Here is an 18,853-nt window from a genome sequence, read left to right on the forward strand (position 1 = left end):
AGACCAGAGTGAGTTACCACTTCACACCTACGAGGGTAGCTATAATCAAAAAGAGATAACAAACGTAGGCAAAGATGTGGAGAAACTGGAACTGCCAGTAAAAATATAAAATAGTTGAGGTACTTTGTAAAACAGCCTGGAAGATTCTCAAACACTCAGCACAGTTAACATGTAAGACATGCTTGGACAAAAACTTGTACAGAAATGTTCACAGCTGCATTATTTATAATGGCCTCAAAATTAAAATAACCTAATGGATAAAAAAGACTATGGTATAGCCATACAATGGATTATTATTTAGCAACAAAAAATGAAGTAGTGATATATGCTACAACACAGATAAAGTGGAAAACATACTAAACAGATGAAGCCAATTACAAAGAATCACATATTACATAATTCTATTTACATGAAATGTCCAGAATAGGCAAATCTATACAAACAGAAGATTAGTGGTTACTTAGGGATGGAGGAGTTGGAAGGAAATGGGAATGACCAAATGGGTACAAGTTTCTTTTTGGACTGATGAAAATGTAATGATTTTAACTGTGGTGGTGCCTGCACAACTCAGTGAAATACTAAAAACTATCAACTGTACAATTTAAGTGTGTGAACTACATGGTATATGGACTACATCTCATTAAGGATAATATATTTAAAAATTTAAGTCATACCATTTTTCAACAGAAAGACTTAAAAAAATCAATTAATTACCTGAGATTTTCTGAATGCTTCTTAAAAATACAAAACCTTTTACTTGGACGGTTACTGTGAAAGCTGGAGAGACAAAACAGATTCTATTAATTGTATTCTACAATAGTCATACTAATTTATAGCTGTATTTCAAGTCCATACTGAAGTTTCTAGTTTTGATTAAAAGATCATGATGCAAATTAAATGTGTCATCCCTGTGTAACTCAATATTTTATTTTACATTCTATTTTACCTATTTATTTTCTAAAGACACAATTTGCCTAAGCATATGCTTAATTAACAGTAATCTCATTGTTGCATAAAAGGAAATCAAGTTTTATTAGAAAATAAAGCACAAATTAATTTAGTATTTGTTAAGAGTTGAAAACAATTTTAATTTTTTTGCTAATATTTTTGTTATAATATGAACAACTGTCAAGAATAATCATTATGCCCTGGCAGGATGGCTCAGTTGGTTGGAGCATCATCCCATATACCAAAAAGGTTTCGGGTTTGATTCCAGGTCAGGGCACATACCTAGGTTGCAGGTTGCATCCCTGGTTGGAGTGCATACAGGAGGCAACTGACTGCTGTTTTTCTCTGACCTTTCCTCTCTCTCTAAAATCAATAAAAACATATCCTCAGGTGAGGATAAAAAAAAGGACAATCAATGTTTTTAAAATAATTTTCCAATCTTAATGTGCTCATGTGGGGGAAGAGGGATAGAATCTAAATGATTTTAGAAGTAAATAGTACTCAGCAAAATGCCACTGCTTACCATCTATAAAATCAAACATTTAGAGAGTTCTCTGCAATTACTAGTAGAGGTAATTTAAAAAAATAAAGCAGAACCACTAATTGAGCTTTGTAACCAGTTATAGCTTTTATAAAGCCTTTTAAATCTGGTAAGGAATATTTCCCTACACTACAAAGACAGCATTAGTCTAACACAATATAAAAGTGGAGCCATGGATTTAAAATCAGCATCACCCGGGAGCTCAATTAGAAAAGCAAAATCTTGTGTCCTCCCTCCCTCAATCCTACTGAACCAATCTCTGGCAGTGGGGCCCAGAAATGTCTTTTAACAAGCCTTTTCAGTAATTCTTATGCAAGCAAAAATTTGAGAAGCAGTAGCCCTAGATTGCATAGATAACACCCTCAGTACCAGAGTAGCCAACTAACCAGGTCACTCTCAGATATAAGGTAACTATCAACAGCACAGCATGTATGTATGAGAAAAGAAATAACTGAGTATAATCCCCAGAAAATATCCTCAGAAAATTTCTAATAGTCGTTTCTTCAATCAGGGGATAACTTCTATTCAAGAACTTATAAATTCAAGACATTGCCACAAAAATAATTAAATAGTATTTTTAGAAGAAAACATCACAGGGCTGGTAAACATTAAAATTATATGCAAAAATTTAAGCACACAACTGTGTTTCCTCAGAGGAATGAGTCCCAAATTTTATGACTGCTGAAGAATGTGAACCAAACTAAGTTATTAAAAAAACAACCCTATTTCTTTTCTTAAACTCAGACTGTTTTGGTTCATATACCTATTTAGTAAGAGAATAGAAGGGAAAAACTTATACTTCAGGGCCTTTATGATATCTTCCATTTCTGTCTATAACTTGTACCTTATTAAAACATTGGTACTTTTAAAATTTCAATCATCTGAATCCAGTTTTAATCAAGTTCCCTATCTATTAAAAAAGACTTAGCCCTGGCCAGGTGGCTGAGTTGGTTGGAACGTCGTCCCATACACCAAAAGGTTGCAGGTTCGATTCTCTGACAGGGAATGTGCCTAGGTTGTGGTTCCAGACCTGGTTGGGGCAAATACAGGAGGCAGCCGACTCATGCTTCTCTCTCCCCAACTCCCTATCTAAAATCAATAAACATATCCTCAGGTGAGGTTAAAAATCAAACTTATACTGCTTCTTTATTTGTATTTATACAGAAATTGCACACTTACGGTTTTCTGTATTTTAAGAATGAATCTCTTGCTAACAAATAAAAACTACCCTTCTTCCAAATAGCTCTACATGAAGTTAACAATATAGGAATAAATTTAAAGAAAAGAAGGAAAAGGTTAGGATTTTTATTACAACATAGTGAAAACATAATGTTAAAATCTAGGTTTTAAAAATTTTCCACCTGGTTATACGGCTGTGTCATTACCCAAATTCATTAAGCTCTACCCTAAGAACAGGTAAATTTTATTGTGTATAAATTATACCTTAATAAGACTACAGGGAAAAAACTCCTTTTGTATGTTCTTAAATAATGTTTTTACTCGGTGTAAGAATTTTACTCCCAAAGAAATACAAAGGGAAAAACTTCCCAAATATCCAACAACATAGATGGTATACCTACTATATTTAAAGACACTAGTCTAGAGGCTAATGATACTGGGTTTCCAAAAAGTTCATTTGGTTTTTTCTGCAAGATAGCTCTATTAGCACTTTGTCTTTAACTTCATTTGAAACAATTCTGTAAGATTTTATCATGATACCTGATGGACAAAAATCTTATCAAAATTGGTGAATTTTTGTGTAGCCATTTTAATATTGAAGATGGAAGAAAATACACGTTTTGCATATTATGCTTTATTATTTCAAGAAAGGTAAACACGCAATTGAAATGCAAAAAAAATTGTGCAGCGTACAGAGAAGGTGCTGTGACCGATCAAATGTGTCAAAAGTGGTTTGCGAAGTTTCATGATGGAGATCTCTCACTGGACGATGCTCCACAGTCAGGTAGACCAGTGGAAGTTCATAGCAATAAAATCTAGACATTAATTGAGAATAATCAACATTATACCACATGGGAGATAGCGAACATACTTAAAATATCCAAATCAGTACACTTACTGGTGAAAATGAAAACTACGTCTTTTAGTTTATGGAAAAAAAAATAACTTTTTAGCCAACCCAATACAATAGGAAAGAAGGCAAACTGTCTGCTTTAGAGTTCAGACTTGGGTCTGGGAGGAGTCAAACAGAAGCTGGCACAAAATAAATGCCTAATAAATATTTGTTAAATGAGTGAATACATATTCATAAATAATTATCACAAGCTAAACACCAATAGTGACACATAAAAAGTTCTGTACTTTCAAGTACAGAAGAAGCAAGCTACCATTTAGTTCATTTCAGTTAAGAAGGTCCCTACTGCCTTGCTGCAAAGAGGCTGAGAGAGGAATTTTCAAGAAAATAGGAGTTAAAGTGGCTGAAAAAAGTAGTTAGAAACTAGATATTAAAAGGTCTTACATTCTTAGAAAATTTGAACCTCATCCTATTAAAATCAGGAAGGCAAAGGGTGTTAGGCAAAAAAAAGTGACCTTACGGAATATGCCTACTCAAGCAACATAAGAAAGACTGGAAAAAGGCGGGTAGGTGGGGAGTACAGGAGACCAGCTAGGATGCTATCACAATTAGCCAACTGTCCTAGTGATTATTATTTAGAGCCAACCAATCTACATAAAATATATAATAAACTCAAGCATATCTTTAAAAATTCAGTGCTCTGTCTTATTTATTTTATAGGAATAATTATACAAACATTTTTTTCCTTGGAAATGTTAAAAGTCACCCTTGTAAACCTAAATGAAATATTATTTATAGGACACCTCCTCTTACTTCTTCTTTAAAGAATTCATTTTAACCTCCTCTATATTCTCATGGTCATTCTTATGGTTTATAACATTAAGCTAGGTAAATATATCTTTCCTACTAAATTGTGAAAATCAAAGGCAAGGACATTATCCACAATACCTAATATTGACAGCTTAGAAAAAAATAATAGATATAATTACTTGAATGCCTCCTAAGTGCAAATCATATTATTAATCACTTTAATTTAAAATTTTCTGGAATAATCACAGTAACTTTCTTTTTAAAAAAAAGGAAACTGGGAGTCAAGCAACTTGCCCAAATCATAAAGGTAATTAATAAATAAATGGTGCCCTGGCTGGGTAGCTCAGTTGGTTAGAATGTTGTCCCCATATGCCAGGTTGGCAGGTTTGATCCCCAGTCAGGGCACATACAAGAATCAACCAATGAATGCCTAGATAAGTGGAACAACAAATCTCTCTCTCTCTCTGAAAGGTAAAAGTGTACCTTTTGAGGTTAAGTTACCAGCAAAGAAAATGTAAAGAGGCAAGAAATGTTGAAGGAAGAAAAGGCAATGAAATCGAGGAGCACTCAAAAGGGGAAGAAAAATTGTGGTAACAGTTCAACAGAAGCTGAGGAGAACAGTTTCCAAAGTGAGTGACAACAATATCAAAACTCTGAAGTCATGGAGCAGTAAGAATTTAAAAAAATGAGTTAAGTGTGGTACATAAGTACTTGACAGATAATCTTTCAAGTGGTAGGGGTTTGTTGGCAGGTGGGGATGACACTCAAATTTATGAGTAAAGAAATAAATCACAAATAAGTTAGTAACAAACTTCTTACAAATGTAAAATGGTAAGAAAAAGACAAGAAATAAAAAATGTAGGTAGTAGGGACAAATCTCCATCTTAAAAAAAAATGCCTGAAAATGTTTGTAAGCAAAAGAAACCTGGTTGAGAGGAGAGATGAAGTAGCAAGTTAACTGAATAAGTTTGTGGAAGAACCAGAGAGAAAAGAGACAGAGTTAACTTTGAGTGGAGCATCACTGACTTCTGAGATCAATGTGTGGATGAAGGTAATAGGAAAAATATTGATGTTGAAAAGACTGATTAAAAGGATGACCTCCTACTGAATAGTTTGTAGACCACATTAACAACTAATATTAAAATACAATAAAACCTTTAGCATACTGAAGAAGGTTTAAATAGGTTCTGTACATAAAGAGGTATAACCCAACTGAAGTTAAAAATCACAAAGTTAAAGTGAGAGTTGACTGAATCAAGTACCATTTTGGTAGCCTAGAGCTGAGCATAAAGTTTGGAAGAGGAAGCCTTTGTGCCTGGTGAGCATGACTAAAGGTGACAGATTCTATAACTATAACAACAACAACGCAGCAATCCAAACAGATGACCCTGAGGGTAAGGTTGACTATAAAGCTAGACAAGTACTGCTAGACTTTAGAAAAAAGTCAAAGCCCTGAAAGTGATAGGAAGTAGGAATTCAAAAGAAAGAAACAGTGTATATGATAAGATGAAAATGGTACACAGTAAGAAAGAGGGTACAATAGCTTAAAAGTTAATGTGAAATGTGGGCATCAAAGAAGTCAGGGTACCATAAGTTACACTAAATCAAGGTGGGAAAATTGTGGAAGAGGTACTGAAGCCATCAAGAAAAGTGGGAGAAGGGTTTTCAGGAACTACTATAAAGGACACATGGACAAAACCAAGGGGGAGGGGAGAAAATACAGACAATTGTAATTGAACAACAATAAAATAATTTAAATTAAAAATAATAATAATACATAAAAAAAGAAAAGTGGGAGAATCCTTCAAAGGAGTAGCTGATAACCAGAAAGTAACAAAAAGGTCATGTTATGATCCACAAGAAAATCACTTTTATTAAACTTTAATTCTACTTTTAAAACTAATGAAACCACCTCACTCTGAATAATCAACCCAGTTTATATCTAAATGACATTTTTACTATTTATTTTTTAAAATTAGAAATCCACCCTGAAAGATGCTTCTACTAATCAGGTACAAATGAAAGTAAAGTGGGCTGTGAAAGCTTTCTCTGCATAGAGTCAATACTAGGCACTCAAATAATCTAAGCTGAGTGAATTAATGAAACATATTTCAACAATGGCATTTTAAAAAGAATAGTCTGTCATTTTATTGACTAAATGCAAGGATAAATAGCTTGATAGACAGATGGAAAGAGAGAGGGAGAAAAAGACTCAAAATAAGTTCCTAGCACCACTGAAAATCCCAGAGTCTCTCAAAGTGACTGCTCTGAAGAGAATAACACTCATGAGATTGCATGTATTTGTTTGGTGAATATATGTAAACCATTTAAATTCTTATCTTTAAAAATAACCAATTTTGAAAATTCCATAGGAAAAATAATTCCCATAGGAAATCTATTTCCCTATTAGACCTATTCTAATTTCTTTAGTCTAAATGCTCTTATAATTCTAGTTACAGTAATTGTATGAGTTACTTTGCCGGAAAATAGTAACCAGCATTATCCTAGAAATTCTCTATTGCTAGATGTTTTTAGTTCCTTGAGAAAAAAATTGGTTTCTAATAGAAAAACTGTTTTCAAAAACCAAACTTGCTGGATTATAATTCAATTGATAATCACAAATGTTTAACTCATCTTACCTCATCATATGATTTACATAGGCTTTGCTACAGCTAGTGTTATATCTGCAGAAACTACAATGGACATATGTAGGAAAGTGGTTTGCAAAATCTTTTATTTCAGAACAACACTCAATGCACTTGTGAACTCCCCGACGATACCTTATGGAGATAAAAAAAAAGAAAATGATAAAAATATATTTTAAAACAAAAATAATAAAGGAAAGCCTTATTAAAGTTCTGTTAATTAAAGTTAAGTTATTAAAATTAACATATGTAAACAAAGACTTATAAATTTAAAATTTGCTATGAACAACCCTGGCTGGTGTGGATCAATGGGCTGAGCGCAGGCCTGTGAACCAAAGAATCCCTGGTTCGATTCCCAGGCAGGGCACATGCCTGGGTTGCAGGCCAGATGCCCCGTAGGAGGTGTGTGAGAGGCAACCACACATTGATGTTTCTTTTCCTCCCTCTCTCTCTAAAAATAAATTTAAAAATCTTAAAAAAATTTGCTATGAAACAACAGCTAGACTAAGTATAAACAATCCCACAATAATTAATGCTTATCACTGGAATAAAATTAAGCAAATTAAATGCCATAAGATATAATAAGCACAACATATAATAAAACCAGTGTAATACATGAATATTAAAGGAAAAACATGGTAGGTAAGTAGTGTTCAACAGCAGTAGTAAAAAAAAAAAACTTTTATTGCTTAGCACTTATCATGATAGCATATAAATATATGAAAGAGTAGTATAATGGAATACACTTATATTAAATAAAAGTTTAATTCTTATATTTAAGATATTAGTATTATATATCAGGAATAAGAGATTACCTTAAGTTCCTCAAAGCTGTATTGACTTTACTTTTTCTATTGCTACTAGCCAAAGTGCTTTGTTTTTTTTGCACATTAGAGATTTTTGATTTCAATTTAGATTTACTTCCATTAGGCTTATTTGAGTTAGATTTACTTGCATTAGATTTAGTTGTATTAAGTTTACTTGTGTTAGATTTTGTGGGATTTTTAGCAGTTACACTTTTTGTCCTTGGAGGTGAGACCTGAAGGGTAGAAGTGTTTGCACTAATAGAAGGTGTAGCTGAAGATCCTGACTGAAGAGGTCCAACTGAAGCTCGAATAGTAACCTACAAGTAAAGATAATATTTACTTTAGAAAATTAATCCTTGCATTAGTATTAAAATATCACCACATAACAAAAAGTTAAATATCAAGTATTCTGAAAAGAGTAAGTATAAATATAATTGGATAAATATTCCATTTCTTTTAAATGTTTAAATAAAATTAAATGTGATATTTACTTACTTGTAATATATATTTGTATTAAAATCAGTTATATGTTGTTATTAATGGGTAATTAGGAATTATATGAATATTAAAGAGCATATTCCATAGCTATTGCTATGTCCTGATTTAACTAAAAATATCACAGAGAGGTCAAAAGTTAGATCTCAAATCCCAAAAAATAATGCTAGAAACCTACATTACCCTTTGCCTGGCATTACCCACAGTAAATGTGACCTCCTCTTTCCAGGTAACTCATTTGGCAGAATTTATATTTACAAAGGTTATGGGAGAGGTTACATAAATTCAATATACTTCATGGAGAATTTAATAATATTTAGAATTTCCTTAAAGAGAATTAACATAAAGTTTACAATTCAGTATTCAAAAATTATATTAATTGGTTAACAATGGAAAACACAAATGGCTACCACCATTTCCTGTTAATCATATGACTATCCTCCCCCCATGTATATTAGAAACAACTTATAGGAAGTCCTATAAAACATGTTTTGGTATCATACAAAAGCACTGGAGTAAGACTTGAGGTTAAATCTCATAATACTTGTTCCTAGCCATGTGGCCTAGAATAAGTAAGTTATCCTCTCTAAGCTTCTTTATCTATAGTGTGAGACACTATCTGTGTTGTCTGACTCACCAGATTGCTGTATGAATGAAATAATAGTACCTAAGAAAAAGTACACTGAAGGCCTAATTCTAAGGTGCTATAAAAAACATTTAGTATCATCATTATTAATATTATTGCTATTATAATTAATAAAGGAAAATATGAGAGAGGGCTGCACTGCTTACATTCGTGTTATGCATGTCTAGTCCCAGCATGGAATGAATGGGTTGCAGGGAAGGATGCTGGATAGCTTCTCTTGCTCTAAGGTCTTCAGAGCATTGCTTTATATTGTTTAGTTAATTCAAATAACAGACATACCCACATTCAAAGGTAAGTACCCAAAGCCAAATATAAATGTTTTGGGGATTATTTCACTTTGGATTATCCATGCCTCTGTTTCCCTCCACTGGAACAAATATTCAAGAGCTGACTGTATATAAAGAAGTCAGAAAAAACAGAGGGTAAATTACAATCATCACTATGTAGTCAGACATGTGTTTGCTCACTTAATACACAAATGCTATCCAGCAGCAGAACTCGTTTCTCTGAGAGTAGACTCAGCAATAACAACTTCAATAAACACCTAAGAAGCTATGGCATTCAAAACATTACACCAGATGCTGAGGGCACAAAGATAAATAAGTCATGATTCCTGATTTCAAATACCTTAGCAGATAACCTTGATATAGACACTGCCAAGAACACCTCAAAATGGATTACATAATATCGACACAACCCATTTGTCCAGGGAACACAACATCTAGTTGCACTCTACAAAGGAGCATCATTCTAGCATAGCACAAACTGCCAACCAAAAAAAGGATAGTTAGATTTTTTCTAAACATAAAACTGATAAAACTTGCAATTAGAGTCTTAATAAAAATCAGAAATCATGTTTTAAAGTATTATATTCAGGAGATAAAATCAGGCAGAAGATAATTTCTATTATCATACCAAATGTTAAAATGTAACATATTTGAACTCACTTTTGTTCCAGGAGGTAATCCTTCTAGCTGTTTAGGTTTTATAAATGTTCGATGATGCTGAGTCTTGTGATCCATTTTCTCTTTGCATGTCAAAAATTGCAGTCTGCATTTTGTACAACGATGTATTCCTTTTTTCTGTTTAGGAAACAGAAAAAAGGAAAAATAATTTCTACAACCACAAATCCTGTGTCCTAAAACTGTTCTGGCTTAATTTGAATGCTACCTAAACAATTCTTAAAATAGTACTTTATATCTCACATCCTAAATATTAGCAAACTATTATTTCATTTTTAAAGCACTCTTTGCACTAGTATTTGGGTTTCAAAAAATGTCTGCTACTATACAGAAATCAGTATTTCTTGAACATTAAAAGTTGTAGCAACAGGTTCTAATCAAAATTCTCTTAATAGTGGTATGAAGGCTCCTTTAATTATAATTTTAAAATGTTTAGACACAAGATACTTTGAAAATAAGCTATGCTACATGTTTTTATCATAGAAAAAAAGTAAATTCTTTTTAATTTTGCTCTCACCAATTGGTTTAAAGTTGGTAAAGGAAATTCAAATATTTAATGAGACATTTCAAAGAAAGTTGTTATAAAAATGGTTAAATTAAAAAAGAAAGAAAAAAGGGTTATATAAAGCAGTGCTGCCTAATAAAATTTTTGCACTGATGAAAATATTCTAGAACCATACTGTCCAATATAGTAGTCACTAGCCACAGGTGGTTACTGAGTACCTGAAATGTGCCAAGTATATCTGAAGAACCGAAGTTTTAAAAAAAGATTTTATTTATTTATTTTTTAGAGAGAGCAGAAGGAAGGAGGAGCAGAAGAGAAATATCAATGTGTGGCTGCCTCTCGCACACCCCCAACAGGGGACCTGGCCTGCAACCCAGGCATGTTCCCTGACTGGGAACTGAACCAGCAACCCTTTCGTTTGCAGGCTGGTGCTCAATCCACTGAGCCACACTAACCAGTGCAAGAACTGAATTTTTAATTTATTTAATTTATTTTTAAAGATTTTATTTATTTATTTTTAGAGAGGGAAGGGAGGGAAGGAGGGAGGGAGAGAGAGGGGGGAGAGAGAGAGAGAGACAGAGAGACAGAGAGAGAGAGAGAGAAACATCAATGTGCAGTTGCTGGGGGTTATGGGCTGCAACCCAGGAATGTACCCTGGCTGGGAATCGAACCCGGGACACTTTGGTTCCCAGCCCGCGCTCAATCCACTGAGCTACGCCAGCCAGGGCTAATTTATTTAATTTTAAAGTCACACATGGTTAATGGCTACTATGCTGAACAGTGTGAATATAGAGGGATAAATCAAAACAATTATTCTCAATATACTTACTGATTGAGAACTTTGATTGAGTCCCTCCTCAAACCCAATCCTGCTGTTATTCCATAGATAGGAAACAGCACCCAAGAAAAATCTAAATCATTTCCCCATAGCTAGTTAGTAACAGTGTCAGATTCCCAATCCAATGTTCTTTCTACTATAATATCAGCTATAATCTTTACCTATATGTTCTCATTAATTTAAAAATTGTGTATATGTACATAAAATTATATATGTACATGGATACATACATATAAACAAACAAAATAGAAAAGAATGTTTTCTCTGAAGTTGCAATCTGCCAGATAAATCACTGTTACTATTTAAATATAACTACTCATTTATAAAATTCAAATTAAGTAATATACCAAGAAGCACCTAGCACAATTACTGGTACACAGTAAGCATTTCATAAGTTCTTTAAAAAGTTCAAAGCAACATACGAGTATAAACAGAATGTGTTTGTATTATTATTCAAGCTGCATATTAAGACTATTTTAAAAGTGTGGTGCATTGGATTATATATACAATAGGTATAGGCAACTTGATGAAATTCACTTATATTTGGCTCAAGGAAGAGGAGGTAAAAAAGAAAACTTGGCCATGAAACAGATACCAAGACAACATATCAGAAAGTTTTCCAGAACCCAGTTCTCAGAAATCTTTTCTCTCTCTATAGGTTACCTCATCCAGTTTCACGGCTTTAATACCATCCATCCAACTGCTTACTGGACATCGCTACTTGATGTCTAATAAACACCTCAAATCGACATGGACAAAACTGAATTCTAGATTTCCTTCCTATATCCCTGTCCCCCAAATTTGTTCTTTCCTCAGTCTTCCCCATATGACAGGCAGTATATGAAAACTCTATTCTCGACAGTGTTATCAAAACTCCATTCTTAGGACAAAAACTTGGTCACTTTCACTCACATCCCAAACCAAAGTGATTAACAACTCCTGTTAGCTTCACCTTCAAAACTTTCATAATCTCTCCATTTTTCATTACCACAACCACTGCTACCATATTGGTCCAAGCCACTCACTTAGGCTCCTACAATAACTTCCTATCTTCTCATGTTCTTTCCTCCCTATAGTCTACTCTTCCTATAGTTGCCAATGATATTAAAACATGGCAGATCTTTCATGTGCTTATAATCCTCTGAGGGCTTTCTAAAGTCCTGATTCTGGTTTACAAGGTTCTACATGAACTGGCCTGCATTTTACTGCTACAATTTTATCTCCTACTGGTCCTTTTATTATTAGTCTGCTCTAGCCACAGCTGGCCTCTTTTGTTGTTCTGAGTGTCCTAGGTATACACTCACGTCACTGTTTAGATAATGTTACCTCTCCTAGATTTCCACATGGCTTACTTCTTTTATTTCCTTCAAAGAGGCCTCTATTTGACCACTCTCTATACAAAACAGCAACTTCTCCTCCACTCCCAGCACCTTCACACTCCCTATCCACCATGTTGCCTTCCCAAGTACCTATCAATAGCTAGCATGCATATACATTCAAATATAAACACACAAGTATTATCTTTCTCCACTATAATCCAAATTCCAGAGGGTGCAAACTTTGTCTTGTTCATTGCTATAAAATACTTAAAATGGCTCCTGGCACACAGTAAAGCAACTGATAAACATCTGTTAAATAAATGGATAGTGAGGCAGAAAGCAAGAGACTGACAGAGAAAATGCATATGAGCAGCAGATACAATTTAACAAATTCAAAAATGTCTGACATTCCATTCAGTGAACATTTGTCCAGAATCCTGAGATAGAATACATTAATCTATTATTCCCTTAGTTGGAGACAAGTCTTAAATATCTCTCATGTATGTATGCAATTCAATGTGCTACAGCTGATAAAGATACAGTACATATTTTAATGTGATGTTAAAAAAAAAAAGAAACAGTGATTATTCCAAGGGTAGATAAATAAAGGTCTATGTTCAACTTTTTGACAAGCATATTACATTGTCTGGGAGACTTGTGGGACTTAAGAATAATTCTGATTATATGTAATTTCTGCCCTTATAGACTTAATACCAAATGTGAAATCTGACTCTGTGGTAGAGCAAGAGGCTAGGTTCTGAAGTCAAAATTTAACTCTGCTTTTTATTAGGTAATGTGACCCTGGGCAAGACATTTTCTCTAAAACTTTGTTTCCTTATCTATAAGGAATTAATAAGATACACAGGGTGATTCTAAGGATTAAACAAGATAATGCATGAAAAGTACCTATTGCTGCCAAAAGTGATTATATATCTTTACTGCTTCTTTTTATTAAAGATTTAATAAGCATATTGAACACATCCTAAATCACTTTCACTATCCTTAAAAGTCATACAAACTAGGTTGTTAGCTCTAAAATCACCCAGGTCTTAATAGGACATCTTAACGAAAAGTTACAACCCAAATCTTCTATGACAATAAAATAAGCCATAGAGTCAATAATTCTTACTGTCTAATATCACACTAATAATGTGTTATCTCAATTACAAGCTTATAGCCCTGCTCAGCTAAGGTTTGTCCAATCCTTTGTAAATAGTTATATAAATTGTAGTTACCTTAAGGATGCCTTATGATCTTTCATATTAACAGATTGCCCTTTCTCTACTACTGGCTATCTACCAGATAAGTACTCCAAACAAACAAAAAGACAATCGGGCATCCAATTTTCTTAGCGTATAAAAGCTTATTATAAATCACATAGCCTACATAATAGGCTCACACATTTCTTTCTTAACTATCATTCTTCCCACATCTGCATCTTACTCTGGAGGTTAGTAAAGCTATTGAAAAAGTTATGTGAAAAGCCCTATAATGAAATAGAATTAACTGTCTTATATCTCATTTCCCTTTCAAAATTAAAGGCCAAAGTCAAAATATAGGTACCAAGAATAGTGTTTCCCAAACTCTGTTTTTCAAGAAAGATCAATAAGTATTCTGTAAATAAAAGATTCAGTGGCCAAATAAGTTTGGAGAATAATACATAATTACATTCCTTACTTAAAGAATTATAATGTATTAGCATGTTAAAAGCTCTGAGGAGTCCTGTGATTAAAAAAAGAGACAAAACTGTTTAATTTCATAAATCTAGGGATTTACCAAATTTATTTACCAGTAACAATCTGGGGGGAAACATCTGTTAACACCTAATGGAACACTGTTGAGGAACTCTAGAACAGAAAGACCCTGACAAAACATCTCAAGGATGGGTAGCATCCCAGTCACAACTTAGGTGATTCTAAATTCATTTGGAAATTCTACTTTTATGATCTTTCCCAATTGAAAAACACAAGCCAATTTTATTATTATTTAATGACTGAAACTGAAAGCAAATTGAGCAACTGATGCTGAATAAATTGGCATGCCAATTTAGTCAATAATAAAAAATGTAATGAGCTGGTTAGTGAGGTGTCAAAACTTGGTTACATGATCAGATTCAGTAAATACATTGACTTCTGGGATTGGCAAAGGCAGTGGTGCTCTTTCAAGCACTAAAGAACAAATTCAGTGTTACCTCAAAGATTTCAAGCCAAACAAGTGATGCTTTAATTGCTTCAGGAAAGAACCAATAAGCAAAAAATAAGAATTCAAGAGCAGGGTATAAGCACTAATGCTAGGTCCCAAAAATTACATAACAGAACTAACTGACAGAAGTCATCCACAAAACAAGTTATGATCTAAATATAGTTCTTGGGCAGTGTTCATATATTTAATGATAAGCATTATTACAGTTTCCTTTACCACAGCAATGATGACAATAAAAAACATGTCTTCTCATAATAAAAGGGCTAGAAAGTAGAATTAAGTACTAAAAGAAAGAGAAAACAGATTTTAAGTCCCCAATCTTCTCAGTTCCAATTCATCTTTTCCCTTACTCCTATTTACCTATCTTCAAAACCCTACACCTATTCTTACACCCTGAAATAACTGATCTTCTGTATATTCCACTCACCTTCCCTTTTTTTCCTTCAACCCCTAGGTTTCCTATTTCTAGCTATCTTTCAGAATTTTCATTGATGAGCCACACCACCACCAGAAAAAAAGCAAGGCAAAGTGGAAGTTTCATAAAGTATTGTAACTCAGCACAAACTGCATATTGATAGTGTCATTTGGAACAATGTTGCTTCCATTATAGAACAAATCTAACCAATGTTTCTCTAAGTCAGAATCTATCTTTTTGCTGAAATAACATGAACAAATAAGAACTGGTAATCTCACCTGATGCTTCATATAATGATGCATATAGGGTGTCGCAATTTTAATAACTTTGAGGCAAAATGGACATAGCAAGTTCTTAGTGTTTTCATGGGATGTTCTAAAATGAGTTTCTACATCAGAAAATGATGATGATCTATAATTGCAAACCTACAGATAAAAAGAATGTTTAGTTTAACTAAAAAATTTATGATATACAATTACAAAGTAACAATAAGTTATTTGTTTAGAATATTATGTACTACTAATTCAGCTCTGATGCCTCTACAACCAAGAATCTCATAATGCAAGCACTGGAAGATAATCTGAGACAGAAAAGTTATCTTTCAAAGTTTAGAAATACTTCCCAAAATATAACTAGATTCCCTTCTTTTTATTAGATCTATCACCTCCTATCCTGACTTGAATCGTTAAGCTCTGACACCTCTTGTCCTATAAAGTTTTTCCTGCTGTATACAATAGCATCCTCCTTTAGATTATAAATGGTCTCCAGGCTACAGCAATGACAATTTATTTTTACCTTGTTTTTCTGTTCCTTCAAATTCTGGAAAAATACTAATCTCAAAGCATTTAGTGGGGCCCTCTGTATCTAAAATCATTTCATATTTTCTTGTATACCTATATTCTTCCCTATATGGTGAGATAAATCCATACATATGTTTGTCTTTTCCCATAGGGCTTTTCTTTGTCCAGTATAGGAGTGGGTAAACAATGGCTTGTGAGCCAATTCCAGCTCTCCATTGATTCCACATACACTGCATGAATTACATCACAGGACTTTTTACTAATAAATTATTTACAAGAGGAATTTTAATTTTAGTAACCAATTTTATCTAAATGGTTAGAAAAATAAAAAATATATTTCATGACACATGAAAATTATATGAAATTCAAATTTCAGTGTCCATAAATAAATCTTTATTGAAACACAGTCGAATTCATTAATTTATTTATTGTCTATGGCTGAGTTTGTGTTATAATGACAGAGTTGATTTATTGCAACAGAGACAGTAATGACCCTTAAAGCCTGAACATTTACTGTCTTTACAGAAAAAAAAACTTGCTGATTCTTGACCTAATAGGTTTAAATCTTGTAACCAAAATGATGGAAAAGAAACAAACCAAAAAAACACCAAGTACACAATAAAATATGTATATACCTGGCAAATATATGGCATCTCACCGGGTTTATGATTGTCCTTCATATGTTGTAAGAGAATATGCTCTGTTTCAAATGATAATTCACAGATTTTGCAAATGGCTAAAAGTGTGAGGGAGAAAGACATTACATCATTTCTAGATATATAAACACACAGACATTGAATCATCATGTTGTACACCTGAAACTAATCAAAAATGTTATGTCAGTTATACTTCAAATTTTTTAGAAATTTTTTAAAAATTGTAAAATAAAGTATCCTCTTGAGGCAAACAAAATTCATTTTATGCATCTATAAACAAAACCAGTAACAACACTGGAATTGGTGGTGATGGTGAACAGTTAGTTTTACAGTTAACTATGTTCTAACCACTTTACTTACATTAACTCAGTTCCTACAACAACATTAAGAAGCATAGATCCCCATTATTCAAATATTAAGAGTAACTTGCTTGAGGTCACACAGCTGTACTAAGAGGCAGAGCTGTAATCCAAGTCGTCTAGCTCCAAAATCTATGCTTTTTAACTACTATCACAGTTACTTTTCTTACAAGTTTAAACAATGTGCACTGATTTCACATTTGAAAACTATGGTCTGAGGCTCCTTATTTAGCCCCCGCCCCCACACATGTAATGCATAGGTTATTTACCTTAGTTATTTACAAGAGTGAATTTAATTGTGTAACTAATTTTATTTAAAAGTTTATATTAGTTAAAATGTAACTTTTGATTTTGCCCTCAAATTGCAGTGTTTTTCTCATTTTTCTAACAGGCTTAAGGTTTTCTCAGAATTATTATTGTCAAAATCAATAATACCGAATACTTAAGTGAAACTGCAACTTACTAGAAAATTCATGGGGGGTGTGTGTACTTTCAATGTGACACTGCAGTTGAAATGGTGTGGGAAACTGGCGATAGCAGTGCTGGCAGGTGGTGTGGTTTTCCCAGCTCTCACTACTCTGCTTCTCAAGTTCCAAATGGTGTTTCATGTGGTTCATAAACCTATTGTCAACAGGTGCAAAATTCAGATTTAAAAACAAAAATCTCACAAATAAATACCTGGATCTTAGAATACAGAGATATTATTCAAAATAAAATCTCAAAAGCCTTAAATTCCTCTAGGAAAGTGTGCACTTTAGTCACTTTCATTATGTGGCCAAGTAAACAACCTTATTTTCCCATTAATGTAATTAATCTGAAATATCACTAATTTGTTCTAATCTAATAATTTCAGATTAAAATGTTTTCTGAAGGTAAAACAGCGGACTTCTTTTCCATACATGAAATACTATTTACATTTTTAAATAAAATATTGAAAGGAAGCATACCCTACCACCAAAAACAGCTACAGAGTCATAAGAGTAATCTTCTAAGGTTGTGAAGGCACACAATAGATTCCAGCTGCTTAAAAAAGAAATTACTGGTATTTTTACTTGTGTCTCGGTTTCTAAATGCATGTAATAGCAATTTTAATGCCTAGAATTACAAGAACCTTTTGTTTTATAATGATACTGGTTTACTGTTAGCACAGACTGTTCATTTTTACTTGCAGACTGTGCCCTTTATAGGGAACGTCCATTTTTCAGTTTTACATTCTGCTATTTCAGCTTCCCTAAAAGGCTTCTTGTGAGTGGGAACTATGACCTTCAACAGCAAAGAGTGCGATATAAATGGGAATACCTATTTAAAAGGGCTTACTGAAGCTTTTTGCTGTTCGAAAGTATTCGACCAAAATAATAGTTTCTAGACTAGGGTAACTATTAACAATTATTCACAGAGTCCTTAAAGGAAGTAATCTTAAAACAAAATGATAACGTCATCAATCTGGATAGCAATCATCATGAAGGTCATCACATTTATCTCTTTTTCACACCTCCACAACACTACTTCTCTTAGGATAGGTTATGACATGGCTTGAAATACCTTTTTGTCCTGTTTTGATTTTAGTAACAGCTCTAAAAAAAGTATAGAAAACCCTAATTTTGGCTAAGTATTTACATACAGAGAAAAGGTCATTAAAATTGCAGCTAACAACTTTAAGCAATTAAAGTGTTGCTATATAAAACAATCTCTTAACTAGCAAGCTTTCTCTCAATTATTATGTGAGCTCCTATCAGGTGCTCTACTACTTAAAAAAACAGATGGAAATAAGAGAAACAAAAAAAGCCAAACTTCTTCCAAGGATGTTCACAGAATAAAATAAACCTAAGTGTTTTTGGTGACACTCGACAAAGGAGAAATAAATACCATACCAC

The 18,853-nt window shown here is 33.2% G+C and overlaps 1 protein-coding gene across 10 annotated transcripts in view; it reads right to left on the reverse strand.

The window, feature by feature from the left end:
• Positions 1 to 18,853, reverse strand: part of ZNF280D (zinc finger protein 280D) — a 94,489-nt gene that overhangs the window by 36,287 nt on the left and 39,349 nt on the right. For 8 of the 10 annotated variants that reach the window (XR_004904925.1, XM_036033923.1, XM_028508132.2 and 5 more), the window contains exons 9-15: positions 17,443 to 17,600; positions 16,600 to 16,700; positions 15,443 to 15,589; positions 9,871 to 10,005; positions 7,792 to 8,099; positions 6,971 to 7,111; positions 715 to 777 (exon numbers count right to left, since the gene is read on the reverse strand). Coding sequence is in view for 9 of the 10 variants with exons in the window: in XM_036033923.1 (XP_035889816.1) it covers positions 715 to 777; positions 6,971 to 7,111; positions 7,792 to 8,099; positions 9,871 to 10,005; positions 15,443 to 15,589; positions 16,600 to 16,700; positions 17,443 to 17,600 (1,053 nt within the window). In the remaining variant the exon portion in view is untranslated. The remainder of the gene's footprint in view (positions 1 to 714; positions 778 to 6,970; positions 7,112 to 7,791; positions 8,100 to 9,870; positions 10,006 to 15,442; positions 15,590 to 16,599; positions 16,701 to 17,442; positions 17,601 to 18,853) is intronic. The other 2 variants (XM_036033936.1, XM_036033947.1) reach the window with 2 other exon arrangements.

Source organism: Phyllostomus discolor, chromosome 1 (genome assembly GCF_004126475.2).
Source record: "Phyllostomus discolor isolate MPI-MPIP mPhyDis1 chromosome 1, mPhyDis1.pri.v3, whole genome shotgun sequence".
NCBI lineage: Eukaryota > Metazoa > Chordata > Mammalia > Chiroptera > Phyllostomidae > Phyllostomus > Phyllostomus discolor.